The 22,179-nt window shown below is 36.1% G+C and overlaps 1 protein-coding gene across 1 annotated transcript; it reads left to right on the top strand.

Moving 5' to 3' along the window:
- Nucleotides 1-20,985: 20,985 nt before the first annotated feature.
- LOC149816905 (pentatricopeptide repeat-containing protein At3g56550-like) lies at nucleotides 20,986-21,723 on the top strand. The gene has a single exon (XM_089986982.1). It carries the CDS (start codon nucleotides 20,986-20,988, stop codon nucleotides 21,721-21,723), a length of 738 nt encoding a protein of 245 aa, XP_089843108.1.
- The last annotated feature ends 456 nt before the right edge of the window (nucleotides 21,724-22,179 follow it).

Genomic DNA, 22,179 nt, shown 5'->3' with positions numbered 1-22,179 from the left:
ATTTAGTTTGGGACTTACATTCTGTTCATTTTTCTTGGTTACAACATCATTAATCTCCCTTGTGTTTAATCTAATTATGCATTTAGAGTAACCAACATCATTTGATCCATATATTCATCGCACTCATGCATTTTAGTCGTATACATTCTTTTCATTGTGTTTCGTCTTGGTCATTCATTATTTCATTAGTTGTCTTGACTGTTGCATCTATTTCCATGTATTGCCCTCATCGCGTTTTGGGTTTACATCTTGTAATATGTGCCAATCCCATGATCGGATTTTGTTTCCCCATAGCCTCTGCTTGCCCCATGTTTCGCTTTATGGTATTAGATCATCTTATATCTTCATTTTGGTAAGATTCCAGTCTGTCTTTGTCATATCATCATTGTTCATTTAATTCATTGGTGTCTCCTTAATATGGTCTTAATGATTGGGCATTGGCATCTGTGTGTTTTAGTTTAGCATTATCCATTATCATCCATGCATCTGTGTTCATCTCCACAGCGTTCATTCATTTTGATCTACTTCATAGCATCACTTAGCATTCGTTAGTCATCCCTATACATCACCTGCACGCGTTCATCAAATCCAATTCATGGAGATTGCCATCTATGCTTTAACAATGGATGATCAAGAGCATGATCCTACCATCAGATGCAATTGCCCAGCGAGTAGTGAGACTGTCTGACATACCGTTAGAAGGAAAGCACATGCTTCGAATAGGACTGAAAGGGGGGTGTTCCCTAACCTGATTCTTTGGAGTTCCTTCAGAGAACAAGTGAAGAACTTATTTGTTTCCCTAGAACGTAAGCTGTGAGATTTTCCATTTTTTTCTAAAAGGTGGAGATGAATAATGTGACTTAGCAGGAAAATTCTGAAATTTCACTAGAGGGGGGGTGAATAGTGAAATACGATAAAGATCGATAAAATAAAATAATCAGGCAATAAGGCACAACACATAAAACACAGAATTTATACTGGTTCGGTCAGTACCCAGACCTACATCCAGTCCCCAAGCAAACCACTTGAGCTTTCCACTATAACATCCGAGTCACCGGATAAATAGTACAACACCCTCTTTCACAGAGGTCTTCTTCACTCAACAGAGAAGGACAACACCCTCTTTCACAGAGGTCTTCTTCTCTCAACAGAGAAGGGCAACACCCTCTTTCACAGAGGTCTACTTCTTTCAACAAAGAAGGAAAACAGTGAATAACAGAGTTACAATACTTCCTATAGAACCTTCAGAATGATATGAATGCACGAATGAAGGATTCTCAGAATGTTCTGTTTGTCACTCAGAGGATGCTCTTTGTCAAAGAGCTGGACATGACTTTTTCTCTTTTCTTTCTTTTCTTTTTCTCTTTCTTTTTCAAGGCTCTCTTTTTCAAATATCGAATAGGGATTTTTCTCGTTGTAAGCTCACACGTCTATTCCATTCCATTGTTGAATAGTTTATTTGAGTGTGTTTATATAGCTTATGAAAAAGTAGTCGTTACATTTTGAAATCGTAGCCTTTTTGAAATGTGAAATGTTATGTCATTTCAAAAATATCTTTTAGAGAAATTCGAGAATGCCTTTTTCCATAAAAGTAAAATATAGGGTACACTAGTCGTTGTAATATTTTAGGTAATACATATTTTATGTAAAAAGTCTATTTCTTACAATAGTACATTGAACGTTGGGTTGTAGTTTTGTCTTTATTCTAATTAATGATTTGAGGTACATAAGTACTTCTTTACTTTAAATGAGAGTAAGTACACTGAGTGCTTTGATATATATTTGTACATAGTCATGTCAAGTGTTTTCTTTATGTTGTGTTTTTCAAAGTCTTCAGAGAGAATGAGGACTACAAGAAAGTCGACATTCTTGAGAAGGATATTTAACAAGGATTTCTTACAGGAGGTATTTAATGCTTGTACAAAGAGAATGATGACTTCAAGTAAGTCGACATTCTATGGTTTTGTAAAAAGGTAACTAGAGTCTTTAAAAAAACATATTATATTTGTATTTCTTTGTGTAGCCGATTTTATGTTTTTGTCTTCTTCTTATATTAAAAACATTTTTTTAAAGAAGGTAACTAGAGTCTTTTTAAAAACTATATTATATTTGTTTTTCTCTATGTAGCCGATTTTATGTTTTTGTCTTCTTCTTATATTAAAAACATTTCTTTAAAGAAGGTAATTAGAGTCTTTTCAAAACTATACTATATTTGTTTTTCTCTATGTAGCCGATTTTATGTTTTTGTCTTTTTCCTACATTTCTTTTTCATGTTTTCTTGTATATAGTGTAAGGTACAATTATTACATGACAAAATATCTTTTTCATAAAGGGTTGTAAGAAGGTACAATTATTAGTTTTCAAAAAGGAGATTTTTGAAACTATCGTATACTTTTATGATATAGTGTTTATGAATGAGTATGTAATATGCAATATGCAAGTTCCTGAAGGTTCTGTTACATATGACTCTAAAGAAGAAAAAAGTCTTCATCTTGAGGTAGCCGATCTCTTTATTTGAACTTTAGGAATGCATGGCTCATCAAGCTTTTTCTTCAAGGAGTATGATTGCACCATAGTTGTACTTGAACAGGAAGTCTCCATCCTTATTGGGTGAGATATCCTTGCATCAAATACTCGTTAGATTTATGGCAAAACATATTCAGTCATAATATAACATTTTTCAAGAGGACATATTATCATATCATATAAAATCAAATACGACAGTGTATCATATTATTTGACATCAAAACAGAGTTTCTCAACATTCTCCCCCTTTTTGATGATGACAAAATATGCTCCCCCTGTCAAAAAGACATTATGCATAGAAATAATAATATGATAGAATATTTGAAAAATGTTTAAAGAGAGTATTTCTCCAATAATGGAGACAGGTTTTCTCCCCCTTTGTCATGGACAAAAAGGAAGGGATCAGAGTAAGAGAGTTATTACAGACCAAAAGGAATTAAAAGTTATTACAGACCGAAAAAAAACAAGTTTATCCAGAGGGTGGAGGAGGTTGATGTGTTCGGTCGGCACGATTCCGCTTGTGAGCTGGACGAGTTTGCTGCAACAGGGCTTGATTGCGAAGGATACGATCCTGAGAGCGCTCGATATCCATCATTGCAGAGAAGCAATCAAAGGTGGATGTTGGATCTTCTTCATCAGAGCCGGGCATGTGCAGGAACCTTAGATTGAAGGTGGTAGCATCGAGGACCTGAGAGGGATGGAGGATGACTTCATTGTGAAGGGGTACTTTGAAGTATTTGAGAATGGGAGTTATGAAACACCCGAAAAGAAGAGGCTTGAATTTCTGATAACGAATGAAAAGGTCGAAAAGAATGGAGGACCAGTTTATCGGAGTAGAGGAAAATATTGCATAGATAAGGAGAGAGATTTTTCGTGGAACTAATCCCTTGCGGGGAAGCTTGGGATAGATGTTGTGGAGAAGAATCTGGGCAAGTAATTGAGCATGAGGTTGGAGATTCCTCATGTGCCATGGAAGTTGGTAGCAGTTGGTACAGATAAGAATTTTTCGAAGTACCGATCGTTCGATAGGTACTATGGTGTTGAGGTCGGTGCCGGTGGAAGGCAGATTTAGAATTCTACCTAGTGAGGAAGCATGAAAGATCATCAGCTTGCCTCGAACTTTGGTGGTGATTGTAGTTTGTTCATGATCAGTGGAAAAGTTTGTATAGAAAAGTCGAACGAGTTCAGGATAGTAGGCAGCTTGGGATGAAGATCCTAGTAGAGGTTTGAGTTCAGGGAGATAGTTGTCTAAGTCAAATAGCATGAAATCGTCGAAGTTAACCAATTTACCTTCATGAATGGGGCAAGAGCATAGTAAGTTGTAATTGTGAAACAGATCTGGATACCTTAGATCTGCTGCAGTAATCACATTGTTGGAGGAGGAAGAGGCCATTGCAAGAGTTTGTAAGGAAAAAGGAGAACTAAGAAGGGCGAGTTTGAAGTGGGTAATAGTTTGTAGGATGATAGATGGATACGAGTGGAATTGGTGTGTGATGAACCAATCCATTAAATAGAGGAATGAAAATAATTTTGATAGGTTTTGAATGACATTGGAAGTGAGTGATTTTTAGAATTTAGTCAAATAAGGAAATCCGTGAGTAGTAAGTTAAGAGACTTGTGAATGACAAATCAAATCAATGTTTGAAGATAGTGTATTATATTAGGTTGAGAAGGACATAGTTTTGAAATATATAGATTTTACTATGGGTGAGTTTATCGACTAGTGAGAGAAGTCATTAATAGAGTATGGGGTGTCATGTTGAATTATAAAGAGTGAATGATTTTTAAAAATAATGGCCTAATAAAACAAGCAACTTTTTACTTTATGTGGAAGTATTCTTGATTCGTGAATGGAGAGTTTAGAATAGGACAATCCATGGGGTATGAGTGAGAGGCAATAATTTGTTATTTAATAAGTATATATTTTGATATGTGTGAAAAAAGAATGAATAGACATAAAGAAGGGTGATACGAATATGTGGTTTGAAAGATATGACATTTTGGAAAGAAAAGAATGCCTTAAAAAAATGTGTCATGATTAATGTGTCTTCACATTTGTGATTTCTATGAGTATACGTAAATATGAGAGGGACATACTTTGACTATGAATAGTGGTGAGAGAGATGATGAGACAAAAAGATATTCATGAGTGAAGAGTAATAATTGCTTACATAAGAATTATTTTTGTGGATATGCGTAGAAGGAGTGTGAGTAGTCATAGAGAGAAGTGAGATGACATATATGGATTTTTGAGTAGGATAAGAAAAAAAAAATCATGATTGATATGAGATGAAATACATGAGATAAAGTTATGATTGACATGAATTAATGTTTATTTGATAAACATATTTTTAAAGAAACTCGATTTGAGGAAGTTCATAGTTATTAAAGAATAAAGTTAAGTTTTAAACTAGTAAAGGAGTCACAAATAAGAATTGACAAGAATGGAGGCTCAATTCGTATGAGAGAGAGAGAAGGTACTAAAGGTACTAATGAGAATAAAAAATATAAAGGACAAGGTTTTAATGAGTCTCGATTGGAGAGAGATATAAAATATATGAGAAGGAGCTTCGTATAATATAAAGAGAGAGAGATAGATAAAAAAGGTGATACAAAATGTACTAATGAGTGGAGTACAAGTGTTTTTATGATACTTTTTGTAAAAGATGTAAAGCATGAAGAGATGATAATAGATAGTTCGTTAGGCTATGATATAAAAGATGATATAGTAAAAATTTACGTGAGATATAATAGAGTGTACGTAATCTATGATATATCAAATGATATAGTAAAAATTTATGTGAGAACATAGCAACTAGATCTTTAGAAAAAAGAACAAAAAAAAATAATCATTTAACTAATAATTTGAAAAGCAAGAGTTCTCATAAACTAATATGTTATCATGTAGAAGGTGAATCAATTTATCGTAAGAGAAGTTTTCACAAAAGGACAAAACTAATAAAGGAGTTATGAGATGAGTGATGGGAACAATGTTATGATAGCTTTTAATATAATTAGTTTTTATGGATATGAGTGAAAGAAGATAGGACAAGGAGTCATAATGGATGTGTACTTGAAAGATGACAAGTTGAAAGACATAAAGAATGTGTCTTATAAGAGTTTAAAGTGTACGTGAATATGGAAACCTAGTTTGACTAACAAAAATCGATAAGAAGAAAAGCTATTTAAAATAAGATTTTAACAAAACTTATAAGAAGTATTATAATAAGTGTGATTAATTTATAAGTCACTTAGTTTGCATATTCCTAGTTCTCTTCTAATACGTGTAAAGTCTTCATGTTTCAATGGTTTAGTGAATATGTCTGCTAACTGTTGATTAGTGGGTATGAATTCTAGTTTAATTATGTTGTTTAAGACTTGTTCTCTTAAGAAGTGGTGTCTTATTTGAATGTGCTTAGTTCGTGAGTGTAAAATAGGATTCTTAGATAAGTTTATAGCACTCGTATTATCACAGAAAATAGTTGTATTTTCAAAATTTAAACCAAAATCTTTTAAGGTTTGTTTCATCCAGATAACTTGTGTACAGGCTAGGCTAGCAGCAATGTATTCGGCTTCAGTAGTTGATAAGGATACACAGTTTTGTTTCTTACTGAACCATGATACTAGTGAGTGCCCTAGCATATGACATGTTCCACTTGTGCTTTTTCTGTCAGATTTACTTCCAGCAAAGTCAGCATCGCTGTATGAGATTAGATCAAATGTAGAGGATTTTGAATAAAATAATCCAAAATCAACTGTGTCTTTTAAATATCTCATTATTCTTTTTATAACTTTAAGATGTGATTCTTTTGGATTTGACTGAAATCTAGCACACAAGCAAACACTGAACATAATATCTAGACGGCTAGCAGTTAAATAAAGAAGTGATCCTATCATACCTCGGTATACCTTTGTATCAACAGACTTACCGTCTTCATCTTTGTCCAAAACAGTAGTAGTGCTCATAGGAGTAGATTTTGAAGCAGTTGAGTTCATGTTGAACCTCTTCAGAAGTTCACGAGCATACTTAGATTGATTGATGAAAACTCCATCCTTGGTTTGCTTAATATGCAGTCCAAGAAAGTAGGTGAGTTCTCCCATCATACTCATTTCAAATTCTTTCTGCATGGACTTAGAAAATTCTTCACAAAGAGTGCTGTTAGAAGATCCAAAGATGATATCGTCTACATATATTTGAACAATTAGAGTATGATTATTCACTATTTTCACAAATAATGTCGAGTCTGCTTTGCCTACAGAAAAACCAGTTTTTAATAAAAAGGTTTTAAGTCTATCATACCAAGCACGAGGTGCTTGTTTTAGACCATATAAAGCACGTTTTAGTTTAAAAACATGATCTAGATACTGTTCATTTTCAAATCCTGGAGGTTGTTTTACATAAACTTCTTCATTTATAAAACCATTTAAAAAGGCACTTTTAACATCCATTTGATATAATTTGAAATCCATATAGCTTGCATATGCTAAAAACATTCTAATAGATTCAAGTCTAGCAACAGGAGCAAATGTTTCATCAAAATCAATACCTTCTTCCTGGTTGTATCCTTGAGCTAATAGTCTAGCTTTGTTCCTTATAACATTACCTGTTTCATCTAGCTTGTTTCTGAAGATCCATCTTGTTCCAATGATCTGATGGTCCTTTGGTCTTGGTACAAGATCCCAAACATCATTTCTTTGGAATTGATTCAATTCTTCAGTCATGGCTAGCATCCAGAACTCATCAATGATGGCTTCATCAATCTTTGGTTCAAGTTGAGAAATGAATGCCATGTTTGCAATCCGTTCTAGCTGAGCTCTAGTTTGAACCCCTTTTGTCAGGTCTCCCAAAATCTGCTTTTGAGGATGATCTTTGATATCGACAAATGTTCTTTGATGATCATCTTCATTAGACTTAGCTGTGTTGTCTAAGAATAAATCTGTACTTTCAACATCATCATCATTAGTTTGCTTATGAACAGATTGATCAATAGATTCACAAAAACTAACATGCATAGATTCTTCAATAGTATTATAACTCTTATTGAAAACTCTGTATGCTTTACTATGACTTGAATATCCTAAGAATATGCCTTCAACGGATTTTGCATCAAATTTATCCAGGCTATCTTTTGTGTTTAGGATAAAGCATTTACATCCAAAGACTTTGAAATAGTCTATTCTTGGAGTTCTGTCATAGAATAGTTCATAGGGAGTTTTATTTAATAAGGGTCTAATGAGAACTCTATTTGTTATGTAGCATGCAGTATTAACAGCTTCTGCCCAAAAAGATTTAGCAAGATTATTGTGTTGGAGCATAGTTCTAGCAGATTCCTGAAGGGTTCTATTCTTTCTTTCTACTACACCATTTTAAGGTGCAGCTCTAGGAAAGGCAAAGTTATGAGAAATACCATGCAAGTTACAAAAATTTTCAAAAAGTTCATTTTCAAATTTTCCTCCATAGTCACTACGGATTTTAACAATAGAACAAGATTTTTCGTTTTGTAATTTTTTACATAAGATTTCAAATTGACAAAACGTGTCACTTTTGTTTTTCAAAAATATTACCCAAGTAAATCTTGAGTAGTCATCTACAATAACAAAAACGTATTTATTGTGATTATGACTAGCTACTCTAGAAGGATAAAAAAGATCCAGGTGGATAAGCTCTAAAGGTCGAATCCAATTTCATTTTGATTCCAGATTTCAGATTCAACTCCGTTTTGGATTTCAGACTTCGGATCCAATTCCATTTAGGATTCTAGATTTTGAATCCAACTCGACATTTTGGATTCCAGACTTTGGATCCAATATCCATTTAGGATTACATATTTCGGATTCAACTCTATTTTGGATTCTAGGCTTCGCATCCAATTCAATTTAGGATTCCAGATTCTGGATTCCGTTCCACTCCCAATTCCAGATTTCAAAATCAATTCTATCTTGAATTCCAGATTTCAAAACCAATTCCATTTTCAGATCACATCTGGACTTCTTAAATCCAATTCTATTTTCAAATCCCATTTGGATTTCTTAAATCCAAAATTTCATCCTGATTTCGAACTTTAAATCTGGAATCCAATTCCATTTCAAATTACATCTCCATTTCGAAATCCAGATTCAAAATTTAAATTCAAAGTCCACTTTTTGAAACTTCACTTCTATCTCAGCTTCAAACCCCCCTTTCTCTTCATTCTTTTCAATTCAAAGACTTATTTTCCCAACTCTGATTATTTCAAAACTTAGAACTTCAAATATCTTTTCAGATCTATCTCAAGTTCTAAGTTAGATTCAACTTTCAAAAATCATTTCTTAACTCTATTATCATATTTATTTCAGAATTACTTGGAAAATCCCAAATTTCCGATGTGGAATTGCTTCTACCAGAAATACATTGACTCTAGTCATCCATCAACATTCTTAGAAGAACCGTGCACTTTTTCCTTGCGTTATAGTTTGAATCTCGTAATAGGACAGTACTGCCATGGCACTTAAGGCCAGTAATCTATGCCACATCTTCTAGGGTCATGGTGATCTCAAAAGAATCAAACTGGAATGTATTCGTCTAATGATTTCACTTATTTATCAGGTGGGTCATGGTGTTCCAGCACGTTTCAAAATAATGTTGGTATAGAAGGCCGTTGAAGTGCATATTTCGTAATCGATCCTTCTGATATTCACTCAGCTATTCATACCACGACAGAACTACAGGCCACTAACACTGCCCTCCGAGCTTTTCACCTGGTGCTCTACTTCTCTTCTAACCTCCCTGTAATACAAAATAGCATATTATTCGTATCAATTGTAAATTAGTCCAATCTGTACTTTTACACCTCGTTGTAGACAGTAATTGCTATAAATAATAATTGTTGTACACACACTATCACAGTAATCGCTAACATAGTAATCGCTATACATAGTAATCAATATCACAATAATCGCTATACATAGTAATACCTATCACAGTAAATCATTCACAGTAATCGCTATCACATTAATCACTATACATAGTAATCGCTATCACAGTAATACCTATCACAGTAAATCATGACAGACAGGATCGATTTACGTACCTTGGTCATAATTTTCTCCTCTTCATCCCCTTCCTCCTTCCTCTGCCTTTCTTGTTGTTCTTCCACCTCCCACTACTTTTCTACTTCTTCTGTCCTTCGCTCCATTGCCTCCTTCCTCTGCTTTTCAATTTATTCATTCATTTCTCTTTCTTTCTCTACCTTCTACTTTTTCTTTTCCCTTTCCTTCTCTTCCTCCTCTTGCTTCTTTCTTTCTCTTTCCATATCTTTCTTGTCCTCCTCTTCCTTTTTTTGCCTTTCCTTCTCTTCCTCGTCCTCTTTCTCCTTCATTTGCCTTTCCTCGTCCTTCTCCTTCCTTTGCCTTTCTTTCTCTTCCTCATCTTGATGCTTCTTCCTTTGTCTTTTCTCTTTCATCTTCATCATTTGCCTTTCTTTTTCTTCCTCCTTCTTATTCAATTGTCTTTTCCTCTTCTCCTCCTCCTCCTCCTCCTTATTCTTTTTTTGCATTTCTCTCTCCTCCTCCTCCGCCTCCTTCTTCATTTTCCTTATCTGTCCTTGCTTTACAAAATATTTTCACTTCATTAGTTACCTTTTCTTTTCTTCTTCCTTCTTCTTCTTCTTTAATTGCCTTCTCCTCTCCTCCTCATCCTCCTTATTCTTTTTTTGCCTTTCCCTCTTCTTCTCCTCCTCGTTCTTTTTTGCCTTTCATTCTCCTCCTCCTTCTTCTTCCTTCGCTTTTTCCTCTCCTCTGACTTCTTTCTTTGCCTTTGCTTTTTGTTCTCCTCCTTCTTCTTCCTTTGTTTTTCCTTCTCTTCGTCATCCTTCTTCTTCTTATTTATCTTTAGTTCTTTCTCATTCTTCCTTTGGTCTTCAGCCTCAATATCTGATGGATAATCCTCCACATAATATAATTTCAATGCTTTGTCTCTGTCTTTATCATTCTTAATCTTCATTATATTTTGGTACCTTTCATAACTCTCATATAAATAGGACTGGCGTATAACTTCTCTAATATTCATCCCATAGAACGCCGAGGGATTTCTTGTCTGACGAGTTTTAGACATTGTTAACCAGCACAACACATAAATTTAATCATATCATTATATGTTACAACTGCCTTCTCAAGTATATAATAATACAAATTATCCCATTCGTTACACAATCACCAACATTACAAATCATCGCAATATTTGGATTCATAAGTAAACATCATTGTAAGATTTAGCAAACTTAAGTACAAATCGAGGTAACTTCATAAATACACATCTTTAGTGCTTTAAATGTATAAATCGTTGTTGCTTCAAACTTACAAATCGTTGTATAAACCGAAACCTTCATAAGTACATATCATTATAACGTTTGGCTTCATACGTACACATTGTTGTACAATTTATCAAACTTAAATACAAATCATGGCAGTTTCATTAAATTGTTAATGTTTTAAACTTATAAATCGTTCATGCATCGAACGTACAAATCGTTGTATAAATATAGCCTTCATAAGTACACATCGTTGAAATATTTGGCCTTCATAAGAACAAATCGTGTTAACTAACTATTTTTTGATGCCCATAAGGTGGATAAGTACAAATCAATTTGGGTGTTATTTAGCATGAATAGTAAAACTAGTTATAAGATTTAACATTCATATTTACAAAACGATTTGTTTGGATAATGAAACCTTGGTAATCCGATAGTGGAGGAGAAACACCTAGAAAGTAGATTCAGTCGATGGTGGCAATGATGTTGCCACTGCGCAGACGACGGCAAAGGATTCTCTGGCGGCAGCAGACGACGGAAAAGGGTGCTCCGGCCATACACTACAAGAAAATAGGTTATTAGCAACGAAATTATTCTATCGCTAGTTAGCGATGGATTAACGAGAGAAACACATCCGTCGCTATAATCAATAAAATTTACGAAAATAGTGACGGAATATATCTCGTCGCAAAATCCGTCGCTAATTAGCGACAGATTTTACGATGAAATATTTTGTTGTAATGGATGCACCATTTAGCGACGTCTTTTGCGACAAAAAATATTTTGTCGCTATTTAGCGACGGAATATATTCTGTCGCCATTTTCGTGTTTTGATTTACGACGACTTAGCGACGAAATTAATCTGCCACTAAGCCGTCGCTAAATGTCGCATAACCCTAATCCCAACCCTCTTTTTCTTTTCTTCTTTCGCTGCTCCCGCTCCCGCCTGCCGCCCTCTCCCTCCCGTCGCTCTCTCCCTCCCGCCACCCTATCCGTCCCGTCGGCCTCTCTTCAGCCCCCACCGTCCACCGTTCGCCGGCTGTCGATCCCCGTCAGCCTTCCGCCGATGCCCGGAGACAGGTAATTTGTAAAATTTCGGCAGGGGGTCGACCCCCTGCATTTTCGGCAGGGGGTCGACCCTCTGCGTTTCCTGCAGGGAGTCGACCCCATGCGTTTTTCGGCAGGGGGTCGACCCCATGCATTTCGGTAGGTCATTGGGTGTTGGGCTTCTCAAGGCCTATGCAAGATGTTTTCATTTGCCTCAGTTTTTTTTTTGGCAGGTGGTGACTTCATTTTAAAACAGAGTTTTTTGCAGATTTCTCAAAGAAACCCGCTTGTGCTCAGCCACCCGTGGTAAGTAAGTGACAAAAACAATGCAAATTGGGTAAATACCCATGGTGAGTAAGTGATGCAAGTGCATCACATGTTATTTAATTTATTGGATGTAACACTTTATTGTTCACACACTCACTTAGTTGTTGATATCTAGGGCTGCTTTATTGGAGTTCAGAGATCATGCTAAGCATGATTTTAATGTATGAGAATAGAAGTGTTCTTATTTTTGGAGTATGGATTTCATGCTAGGCATGATAGTAGTTAGTGGAATATTGAAGTGTGTTTGTTGCAGGTACATGTTTGACATTTGTTTGATATGAATGATTTCGATGTATTGCAATGTTTGATGTAATTGTATTCATGCTTGCATGTAGTTACTTTCAATTTGATTATGGCTTCCATGTGAAATTGTATAATGAAAGCATGCTTCAAATGAATGTACTTGTCATTAATAGTTTGCACGTGAAAATATTAAGTTATCAATGCATGCATCATAATTCTTGTTATTGTATGACATCATATATTGCATGATAAATTTGATATTTTCTTCATCATAGCATTCTGATGGTTTTCTTTTAACTGGTTAGGTTATTATTCGTAACATCATACGAAAATGACTGCAAACTATGAATGGATGTACCATAGGATAGTGGACAATGAGTTATCACATGAATATATGGATGGTGTTGAAAGTTTTATTGAATTTGCAATGGCAAGTGTCAGTACAGTGAATCCCACATATCGGATTAGGTGTCCCTGCAAGATTTGTAAGAATAATCGATTTGTAGAACCTCATGGCGTTAGACATCACCTATACAGGAAGGGTTTTGTGAGTGATTATCAGAATTGGACGTTTCTTGGAGAAGAATTTAGAAACAATTTTGATGCACGGGTGAATGTGATGCACGATAATCCATATATGGATTTGATATTTGATGCCACAGGAACAGAATTGGGTTCTGCTATGAGTCCTAGTGATGTAAGAACTGCAGTAGATGAAGAATCACCAAAAGATGCAGCTAGTGGATTTTATGATTTACTTAGAGATGCTGATGAGCCACTTTGGAACGATTGCAAGAGTCACACTATCTTGTCTGCAGTTCTTCAACTAATGAATTTGAAGTCCGAGTATAATTTGAGTCAATCATGTTTTGATTGTTTGTGCATGATTGTTAAGAGTATGTTGCCCAAAGATGAAAAATTGCCACAAAATTTCTATCATGCGAAAGTTATGGTCAATGCTCTAAGTATGGGGTATAAAAAGAATGATGCTTGTCCAAATCACTGCATGTTGTATTTCAAGGATCAGGAAAACAACATATCATGTCTGTCATGTGGGCATCCTCGGTTCAAGCCAAAGACAAGAGGCAATGGTAGCACGAGATCAAAGGAAGTTTCATACAAGTCGCTCCACTACTTTCCTATCACTCCTAGATTGCAACGATTGTATATGTCTTCAAGAACAGCTAAACACATGAGATGGCATGCAAATAAAGTTCGACACGATGAAAACAAGATCACGCATCCTGTTGACGCTGAAGCTTGGAAGCACTTTGATCATACTCATCAGAACTTTGCAATGGAAGTGCGAAATGTTAGACTCGGTCTATGTACAGACGGATTTAATCCATTTCGGGGTAGATCAACTCCATACTCATGTTGGCCAGTATTTGCAACTCCATACAACCTTCCACCAATCTTATGTATGAAACTTCCAAATCTTTTCTTGTCTTTGTTGATCCCTCGTCTAACCTCACCTGGCCAAAATCTTGATGTATATTTAAGGTCATTGATTGATGAACTAAAAGTATTGTGGGATGACAGTGTTACCACGTATGATGCCCACAAAAAATAAAATTTCAATATGAAGGTCGTTGTTCTATGGACAATCAGTGACTTCCCTGCATATGGTATGTTATCTGGTTGGAGCACACATGGGAGGTTGGCATGTCCGTATTGCATGGAGGATTCCAAAGCTTTTAGATTGACGTATGGAAGGAAGCCTTGCTGGTTTGAGTACCATTGTCGATTTCTACTCAGCGACCATCCGTTCCGACGACAAAGGAATACGTTTAGAGCAGACACAACTGAAATGGAAGGTCCATCCACAAGATTGTCTGGCATAGAGATTCTAAGAAGATTGCGATACTTTCCAGATGTATTAATAGATGCCCGCAGTCCAACACCCTTCCATGGATTTGAGAAGGATCACAATCGGATAAAGAAATCTATTTATTGGGAACTACCATATTGGCCGACCCTATTGATACGACATAATTTGGATGTGATGCATGTGGAGAAAAATGTGTTTGATAATGTGTTCAATATAGTAATGAATGTTAAAGGGAAAACGAAGGATAATCCGAATGCCCGTATGGATTTAAAAGTAATATGTAAAAGACCAGAATTGGAACTCAAAGAGTATAATGGCAAAGTACTGAAACCTAAGGCAAAGTACATGCTTGGATCTGATCAAATAAAGCATATATGTCAATGGTTGAGGCAATTGAGATTTCCAGATGGATATGTCTCTAACATTGCTCGGGCTGTAAAGATTGACGGTGAATAATTATATGGGTTGAAGAGCCATGATTGTCATGTCATTATGCAACGATTGATACCCCTAGCATTTCATGATATGTTAGACAAACCTATATAAGGGGTATTGTCTGAATTGAGTAGATTTTTTAGAACATTGTGTGCATCGGAAGTCGTAGTATCTGATGTAAATAAGCTCGAGGACTCTGTCATCACCACTGTTTGTCTGCTAGAAAAGATTTTTCCGCCATCATTTTTTGATGTTATGGAACATTTGATTATATATTTGCCATATGAACTAAGGGTTGGTGGCCCTGTGCAATATCGATGGATGTACCCATTTGAAAGGTATACATTTTTTTATATTTGTCTCTTTAATGATAGATATTTCAAATTTGAAATGTATATTTTTGACAGATGCATGTTTGACCTCAAAAAAAAGGTTCGTAATAAAGCAAGAGTAGAAGGCTCTATTTGTGAGACGTACACTTTAGAAGAGATTTCAAATTTCTCATCTATGTACTTTGAACCTCACATTCCAACACGTTACACATGCCCACCTCGTAACGATGATGGAGAACAAGTAATTATAGCTGACAAGCTGTCGATATTTCAACCACTTGGGCATGCATTTGGTAGTTGCCGATCAAGGCTCTTGACAGATCAGAAGCAAGACGCAACACACATCTATATTCTTTTTAATTGCTCAGCGATCGACCCATACATAGAGTAAGTATATGTAGACGCAACACAATTATAAATCTTTTTATGTTCTATATGTGCATACATAGTTCGGTAATATAAGTATTTGTGGTTTGCAGACGATTTGATCTGGAGTTGCGAAGAGAAGTTTCACATCTCACTAATGCAGAAGTACAAAAAGAATGTGAAACTAAGTTTGTGGAATGGTTGAAACAGTTGGTAAGGACGCTAACATAAATTGTGTACTTGTAAACAATACTAAGTTACTTAATTGGTTATGATCACAATCATTGTTTATGTCTGTGTTTAGGTCTGCCATAGTGATGTTAAATATCAAGGAATATGTGATTTAGAAATTGGTCCGACCAAAGTTGTGCAATGCTACAACGGGTACATCGTAAATGGTTATCGATTTCATACAAAAGATTACGGTATAAACAAATCAATGATGAATAGTGGCATGTGTGTCAAGGGTAGCAGCTACGGTGAAAATGAACATGATTACTATGGTGTTATAGAGGAAATAATGGAGTTGACTTACTTAGGCATAAATAATAGGGTAACTTTATTCAAGTGTCATTGGTTTGATCCAACTGCAACAAGACTCGACAAAGCCTCAGGCATTGTGGAGGTGAATCATAAATCAAGGTTTGGAACATATGAACCATTCATATTAGCCTCGCAAGCTCAACAGGTTTATTATACTTCATATCTGAGTATAAAAAAGTCAGATAGAAATGAATGGTTGGCAGTTTGCAAGGTGAAGTCCAAACTATACCCTGAGTATAATCAGTTACAGGAAGACAAGTTAGCTGAAGACAATGATTACTATCAATCAGATGATATCTATGACTTCTCTTATGATCACGATGTTGCGCATGATATGCATGTCATATCTCAATTGGCCGATAAAACATTCATAGAAGAATGTGATCCAAATGATATACCAAGTGGATGGGTAAACAATGAAGAAGAAAGTCAAACAAGTGACGAGGAAGAATTCTCAAGCTAGTGAGCAAAATCTTGTAATACAAACCTCTATTTGAATGCATTGCAATACTTGATGTGAATGATTTGAATTATTTGAATGTATTGTAATACTTGATACGAATGAATGAGTTGTATTGCAATACTTGATGTGAATGATTTGAATTATTTGAATGTATTGTAATACTTGATACAAATGATTTGAATGCATTGCAATACTTGATGTGAATGATTTGAATGTATTGTAATACTTGATGCGAATGAATGGGTTTTATTGCAATACTTGATGTGAATGATTTGAATTATTTGAATGCATTGCAATACTTGATGTGAATGATTCGAATGCAATGCAATACTTGATGTGAATGACTTGAATGTATTGTAATACTTGATGTGAATGACTTGAATGTATTGTAATACTTGATGTGAATGAATGAGTTGTATTATACTTTATGTGAATTATTTGAAAGTATTGTAATACTTGTTGTGAATCATTTGAATGTATTGCAATACTTGATGTGAATGATTTGAATGTATTGTAATACTTGATGCGAATTATTTGAATGTATTGTATGACATTTGTTATTTGTTAGAATATGGTTCATGGAGGTTACAGTGGTCGTTCATCCAGTAGTAGCCAGGCCCAGCCTTCATCTTCACGGACTCCTGTGATAGGTATATCATTTAACTAATTGGATGCTTGATTAGTTGAAATGCGCATTCTGAGAATTTTTAACGTATTTTTTTACAGATGATGTTTCTCCTATACACGACCCACCTACACCAGTTGATCACACAAGTCAGGAGCCAACACAGGATGCAGGGTCTTCTCAGTCTGGCACAAGAAGACTCATTCGAATAGTGTATATCGATAATCTATCGTAAGTATTTCATTTTCAATTATTGCATATCTTATAAATATTTTATATTGATATTTACTGTGTACCAATTCATATACAACACGAGATTTGAGCCACAAGAAGTAGTACACGAGATTAGGAATTCACTTCTTCAACATCTACCAGGACCAGTCGCTCAATGGAAAGAGTATCCAAAAGAGGTGATAGACAGATTGTGGTCCTCATTCACGGTATATAGTTGTTTGTCATAGTTAATGTGTTTCATATTTAAATTTTTTTTATAATCATGTCTACTAACTTTTTGAAAATATATATAGGCTTTGAATCGCTTCGCAACTACGGTGGAGGAACATGATACAAGAAAGATGTGGCAGAGGGTGGCTGCCAATCGATTTGCAGACATGCTGCATAATATGAAGACTGCAGCAAAAAAAACATATGGCGGAATAGATGATCCACTACAGTGGAAGGGCCATGGCCCTATTACTATCAGGAGAGATTATTGGGAGGGAATATGCGACAAGTGGGTGGGGGATGCATTTCGAAATCGCTCTGTGAAGGCTGCACAAAATCGAGTGAAAATGCCCGAAGCCCATCTACACACAAGTGGATCTAAAACTTTTGGGAGCCACCTGAAGAAAATGGTAATTCATCAATATATAATATCAATATATGATATCAATATATAATATCAATTTTATAAGTATTGTTGCAAACTTGTTAACTAAATCTTTTATCATTTAACTTCGTAGGAAGCAGAAAAAGAGGCATTGTACCATATAAGGATGTGTTTGTTGAAACACATAAATGAAAGACCACGGGAGACTTCGTATCAGAGAAGGCAAGAACGACAACGATATGTATTTATTCTATTAATAATCATTGCAATATGCAAGTTATCATAATGTTATCATTAATTATTAATGCATACTGTGAACATTATTTTGTAGGAGGCATATGAGAAACAGATGGTAGAGCGATATGGCGATGACGCTACTCAGCATCTATCATTTGATCCTGCAGCATGGGTGACTGCAGCAGGTGAACTCAAAAAGGGTCGTGTGTTCGGGTTTGGGAGTAATATGAACACTTCACCTATTATTGCTTCTTCCAGTTACGGCTCACAAACTTCTTCCGTCGACATAAGCTCCAAGCAGCATCCTATTCTTTCCAGTGATGATGTAGGCCAGATCGTGAAGGACACAATGCGTGACTACTTCCATGAAACTGTCGCCGACGTTCTTCGAGCTGAGTTCAACAGTTTTTTGCTGAACAGGGGAACTTCCATTGTAGGTCCCTCTCAGGTATGAAAGTTTCATGCAATATATTACATGTCATTAGATTTCATGTAACTTTGATTGCCTTAACATATTCAGTTTTTTTTTACTGCCTTAGAACACATATGAGCATGCTATAATCACATATTCAGTTTTTTGACTGCCGTAGAACACATATAAGCATGCTAGAATCACATATACAACTTTTTGTCTGCCTTAGAGCATATATGAGCATGGTAGAATCACATATAGAGTTTTTCTTACTGCCTTATAACACATATGAGCATGTTATAATCACATATTTAGTTTTTTGACTGCCTTAGAACACATGAGCATGATCAAATCACATATATAGCTTTTTGTCTGCCTTAGAGCACATATGAGCATGCTATAATCAAGTTTTTTGCCTGCCTTAAAGCACATATGAGCATGATAGAATCACATATACAGTTTTTTTGACTGTCTTAGAATACATATGAGCATGCTATAATCACATATTTAGTTTTTTGACTGCCTTAGAATACATATGAGCATGCTATAATCACATATTAAGTTTTTTGACTGCCTTAAAACACATATGAGCATGCTAGAGTCACATATAGAGTTTTTTTACTGCCTTAGAACATATATCTTTCATGATAGAATCACATATAAAGTTTTTTCCTTTGCCTGCCTTAGAGCACATATGAGCATGATAGAATCACATATAAAGTTTTTTTGACTGCCTTAGAACACATATGAGCATGCTATAATCACATATTCAGTTTTTTTACTGCCTTAAAACACATATGAGCATGATTGAATCACATATATAGCTTTTTGTCTGCCTTAGAGCACATATGAGCATGGTAGAATCACATATAGAGTTTTTCTGGCTGACTTAGAACACATATGAGCATGATATAATCACATATAGAGTTTTTTTACTACCTTAGAACACATATTATTCATGATAGAATCACATATAGAGTTTTTTGCCTGCCTTAGAGCATATATGAGCACGATAGAATCACATATAGAGTTTTTTTACTGCCTTAGAACACATATGAGCACATGATAGAATCATATATAGTGTATAATTTATTTCAATATATTTTGTTTATCAATACTGACTGTTCTTTTCTTGTGTAGGTTGCTGGCGATAATCAGCGTAGCGGAGCTGAAGAGACAGATCAAGGCAATGAACAAGAAGACGCACAAAATCTTGGTGATGATTAGATTAATGTGTTGAATTTGTTTTTTTGTTTTGTTTTGAAAATGTGATTGTTGAATTGTAAATAATTAAACTTGTGAATTTTAAAGTGGAACGATTAATTGTTTTAGTTTCCTTTTATATGTAATTTTATGTGTACTTTGTTTTTTATTTACAAGAAATATAAATTGTACAAGAAATATAAATTGTAGCGTTCTCGATATTTAATTTTCAAATATTCTTTTTTATTTTTTTTTCTTGTTTGCGACGGATTAGCGATGGATATATCAGTTGCTATACATATAATTTAGCGACGACTATAAATCCGTCGCCAAGCCGAGGTGGTCGTTTAGTACCGACGGATTTGCAACAGAATCTATTGTTCATTATTCTGTCGCAATTAGCGATGGAACGGGCGACGAATTTATGTCGTTGCTAGTTAGTGTCAAAAAAATTGCAATGTAAGATATCCATCGCTACTTCGTCGCTAATCCGTCGCTAAGCCGGTTAGCGATGGAATGAGGTTGCCGCTAATTCACTGCTTTGTTGTAGTGACAACAGACGGTGACAAAGGGTGCTTCGGTGGCAGCAAAAGATGATACAACTGCTACTCCGGTGGCAGGAGATGATGACAAAGTTTGCATCATGGGGAGCTCCTGTTACAGTAGATGGTACAAAAGTTTACTACTTAGGGCAAAAAACGGAATGTTTGGACTATAAAGAGTTAACATCATTCTTGAACCGGAGTTTCACTTTTCTAGATGAACGATCTTGAACCGTCATTTTTCTTTTTTTGAATGAAGGATATTTTTGTCATCTTCCTGAACCGTCAGTTTCATGACAAGAATGACTGGAAAAGGTACTTATGTCTTTGAAATCGCATCGGATTACGATGCTAAGTGATGCAGACACACGGAGATACAAGCCCCACGAGCTTATATACATGGTGGGACACAAACACTCACCGTGGCTAACGGCCGGGGGGGGGCATATAACGTGCTTGCGAAGCCAACGCAAGGCTCGGAATCAGAGCACTAATACCAAGTTCTCCCGCTAAGAAACCATCGTGTGGGTCCTAAAGTACGGGTCCGTGTTTCGCCCTTCATGGTCGCTTCCCTGTCCCGCCGATTGGCTGCATGGCCACCAACGCTTGGGAGGGGGTGGTTGCAGGACTCACCCATTGAGTCGTGGACATGGGAAGGTGCACCGGCCATCACTTATTGAATCAAAGAATGTTACAACAAGAAATATTTGAGTTGCTCTGTCACAAGTGCACCACCATGAGAACGCTCACCCAACTCCACGCCCAGATTGTAGTGAATGGTTTCTCCCAAAAGAAATTCCTGCTAGCCAAGCTCATCTCCTTCTACGCTACATCTCTCTCTGGGGACATTCTATACGCCTACCAATCCTTCAAACAGGTTGATAAACCAACGTTGCTTCTCTGGAACCACTTGATCAGAGGCTTCTCTCGGAGCAGCATCCCTAAGAGATCGTCTGCCTTGCTCAACCAAATGCAGAGGCAAGAAGATACAGAGGCAAGCAAGCTCGATTCCTTCATGTTCTGCTTCCTTCTCAATGCCTGTTGTGCCCTGTCTTCACTAAGAGAAGCCCAGCAAGTACACAACAAAGTCGTGGGGAATAACCTCGTCTCCGTTGCCCATGTGCAGACGAATCTCCTAAAAGCGTATGGTGGCGGCGGGGATTTAGTGAGTGCACTCCATGTGTTTGATGAAATGTCGGGCCAGTGCACTGTCGCCTGGAACGTTATGCTTTGGGGCTGCCTCAAGTGCGGGAATCCAGACGCTGCAAGAAAGTTGTTCGATGAGATGCCGGAGACGGAGAGGAACACCATCTCCTGGACGACCATGATTTCAGGCTGTGCACAGTCGGGTAGATGCAAGGAAGCACTCTCCTTTTTCCGCCAGATGCCAAGAGGAGCGAGGGAGCGGAGATCGACCAGGTCGTCTTGGTCAGCGTCTTGTCTGCTTTTGCTGAACTGGGTGTGGGTGCCCTAGGCCTAGGGAGATGGGTCCACGCATATGCGGAGGACGGTCGGATGATGATGAGCGGTGAAAATGAATTTAACCGCATTCTCAATCTTCATTATATTTTGGTACCTTTCATAACGCTCATATAGATAGGACTGACAGATAACTTCTCTAATATTCATCCCATAGAACGTCGAGGGATTTCTTGTCTGACGAGCTTTAGACATTGCTAACCTTCACAACACATAAATTTAACCGCATCATTATATGTTACAACCGCCTTCTCAAGTATATAATAATACAAATTATCTCATTTGTAATACAATCACCAACATTACAAATCGTCACAATATTTGGCTTCATAAGTAAACATCGTTGTAAGATTTAGCAAACTTAAGTACAAATGTAACTTCATAAATACAGATCTTTAGTGCTTTAAATGTATAAATCGTTGTTGTTTCAAACTTACAAATCGTTGTATAA

The sequence above is a fragment of the Nuphar pumila genome, chromosome 14, assembly GCF_984573655.1.
Source record: "Nuphar pumila chromosome 14, dmNupPumi1.hap1.1, whole genome shotgun sequence".
NCBI classification, from domain to species: Eukaryota; Viridiplantae; Streptophyta; class Magnoliopsida; order Nymphaeales; family Nymphaeaceae; genus Nuphar; species Nuphar pumila.
Note: the sequence above shows the minus strand (reverse complement) of the source record. Positions and strands in the feature narration are given on the sequence as shown.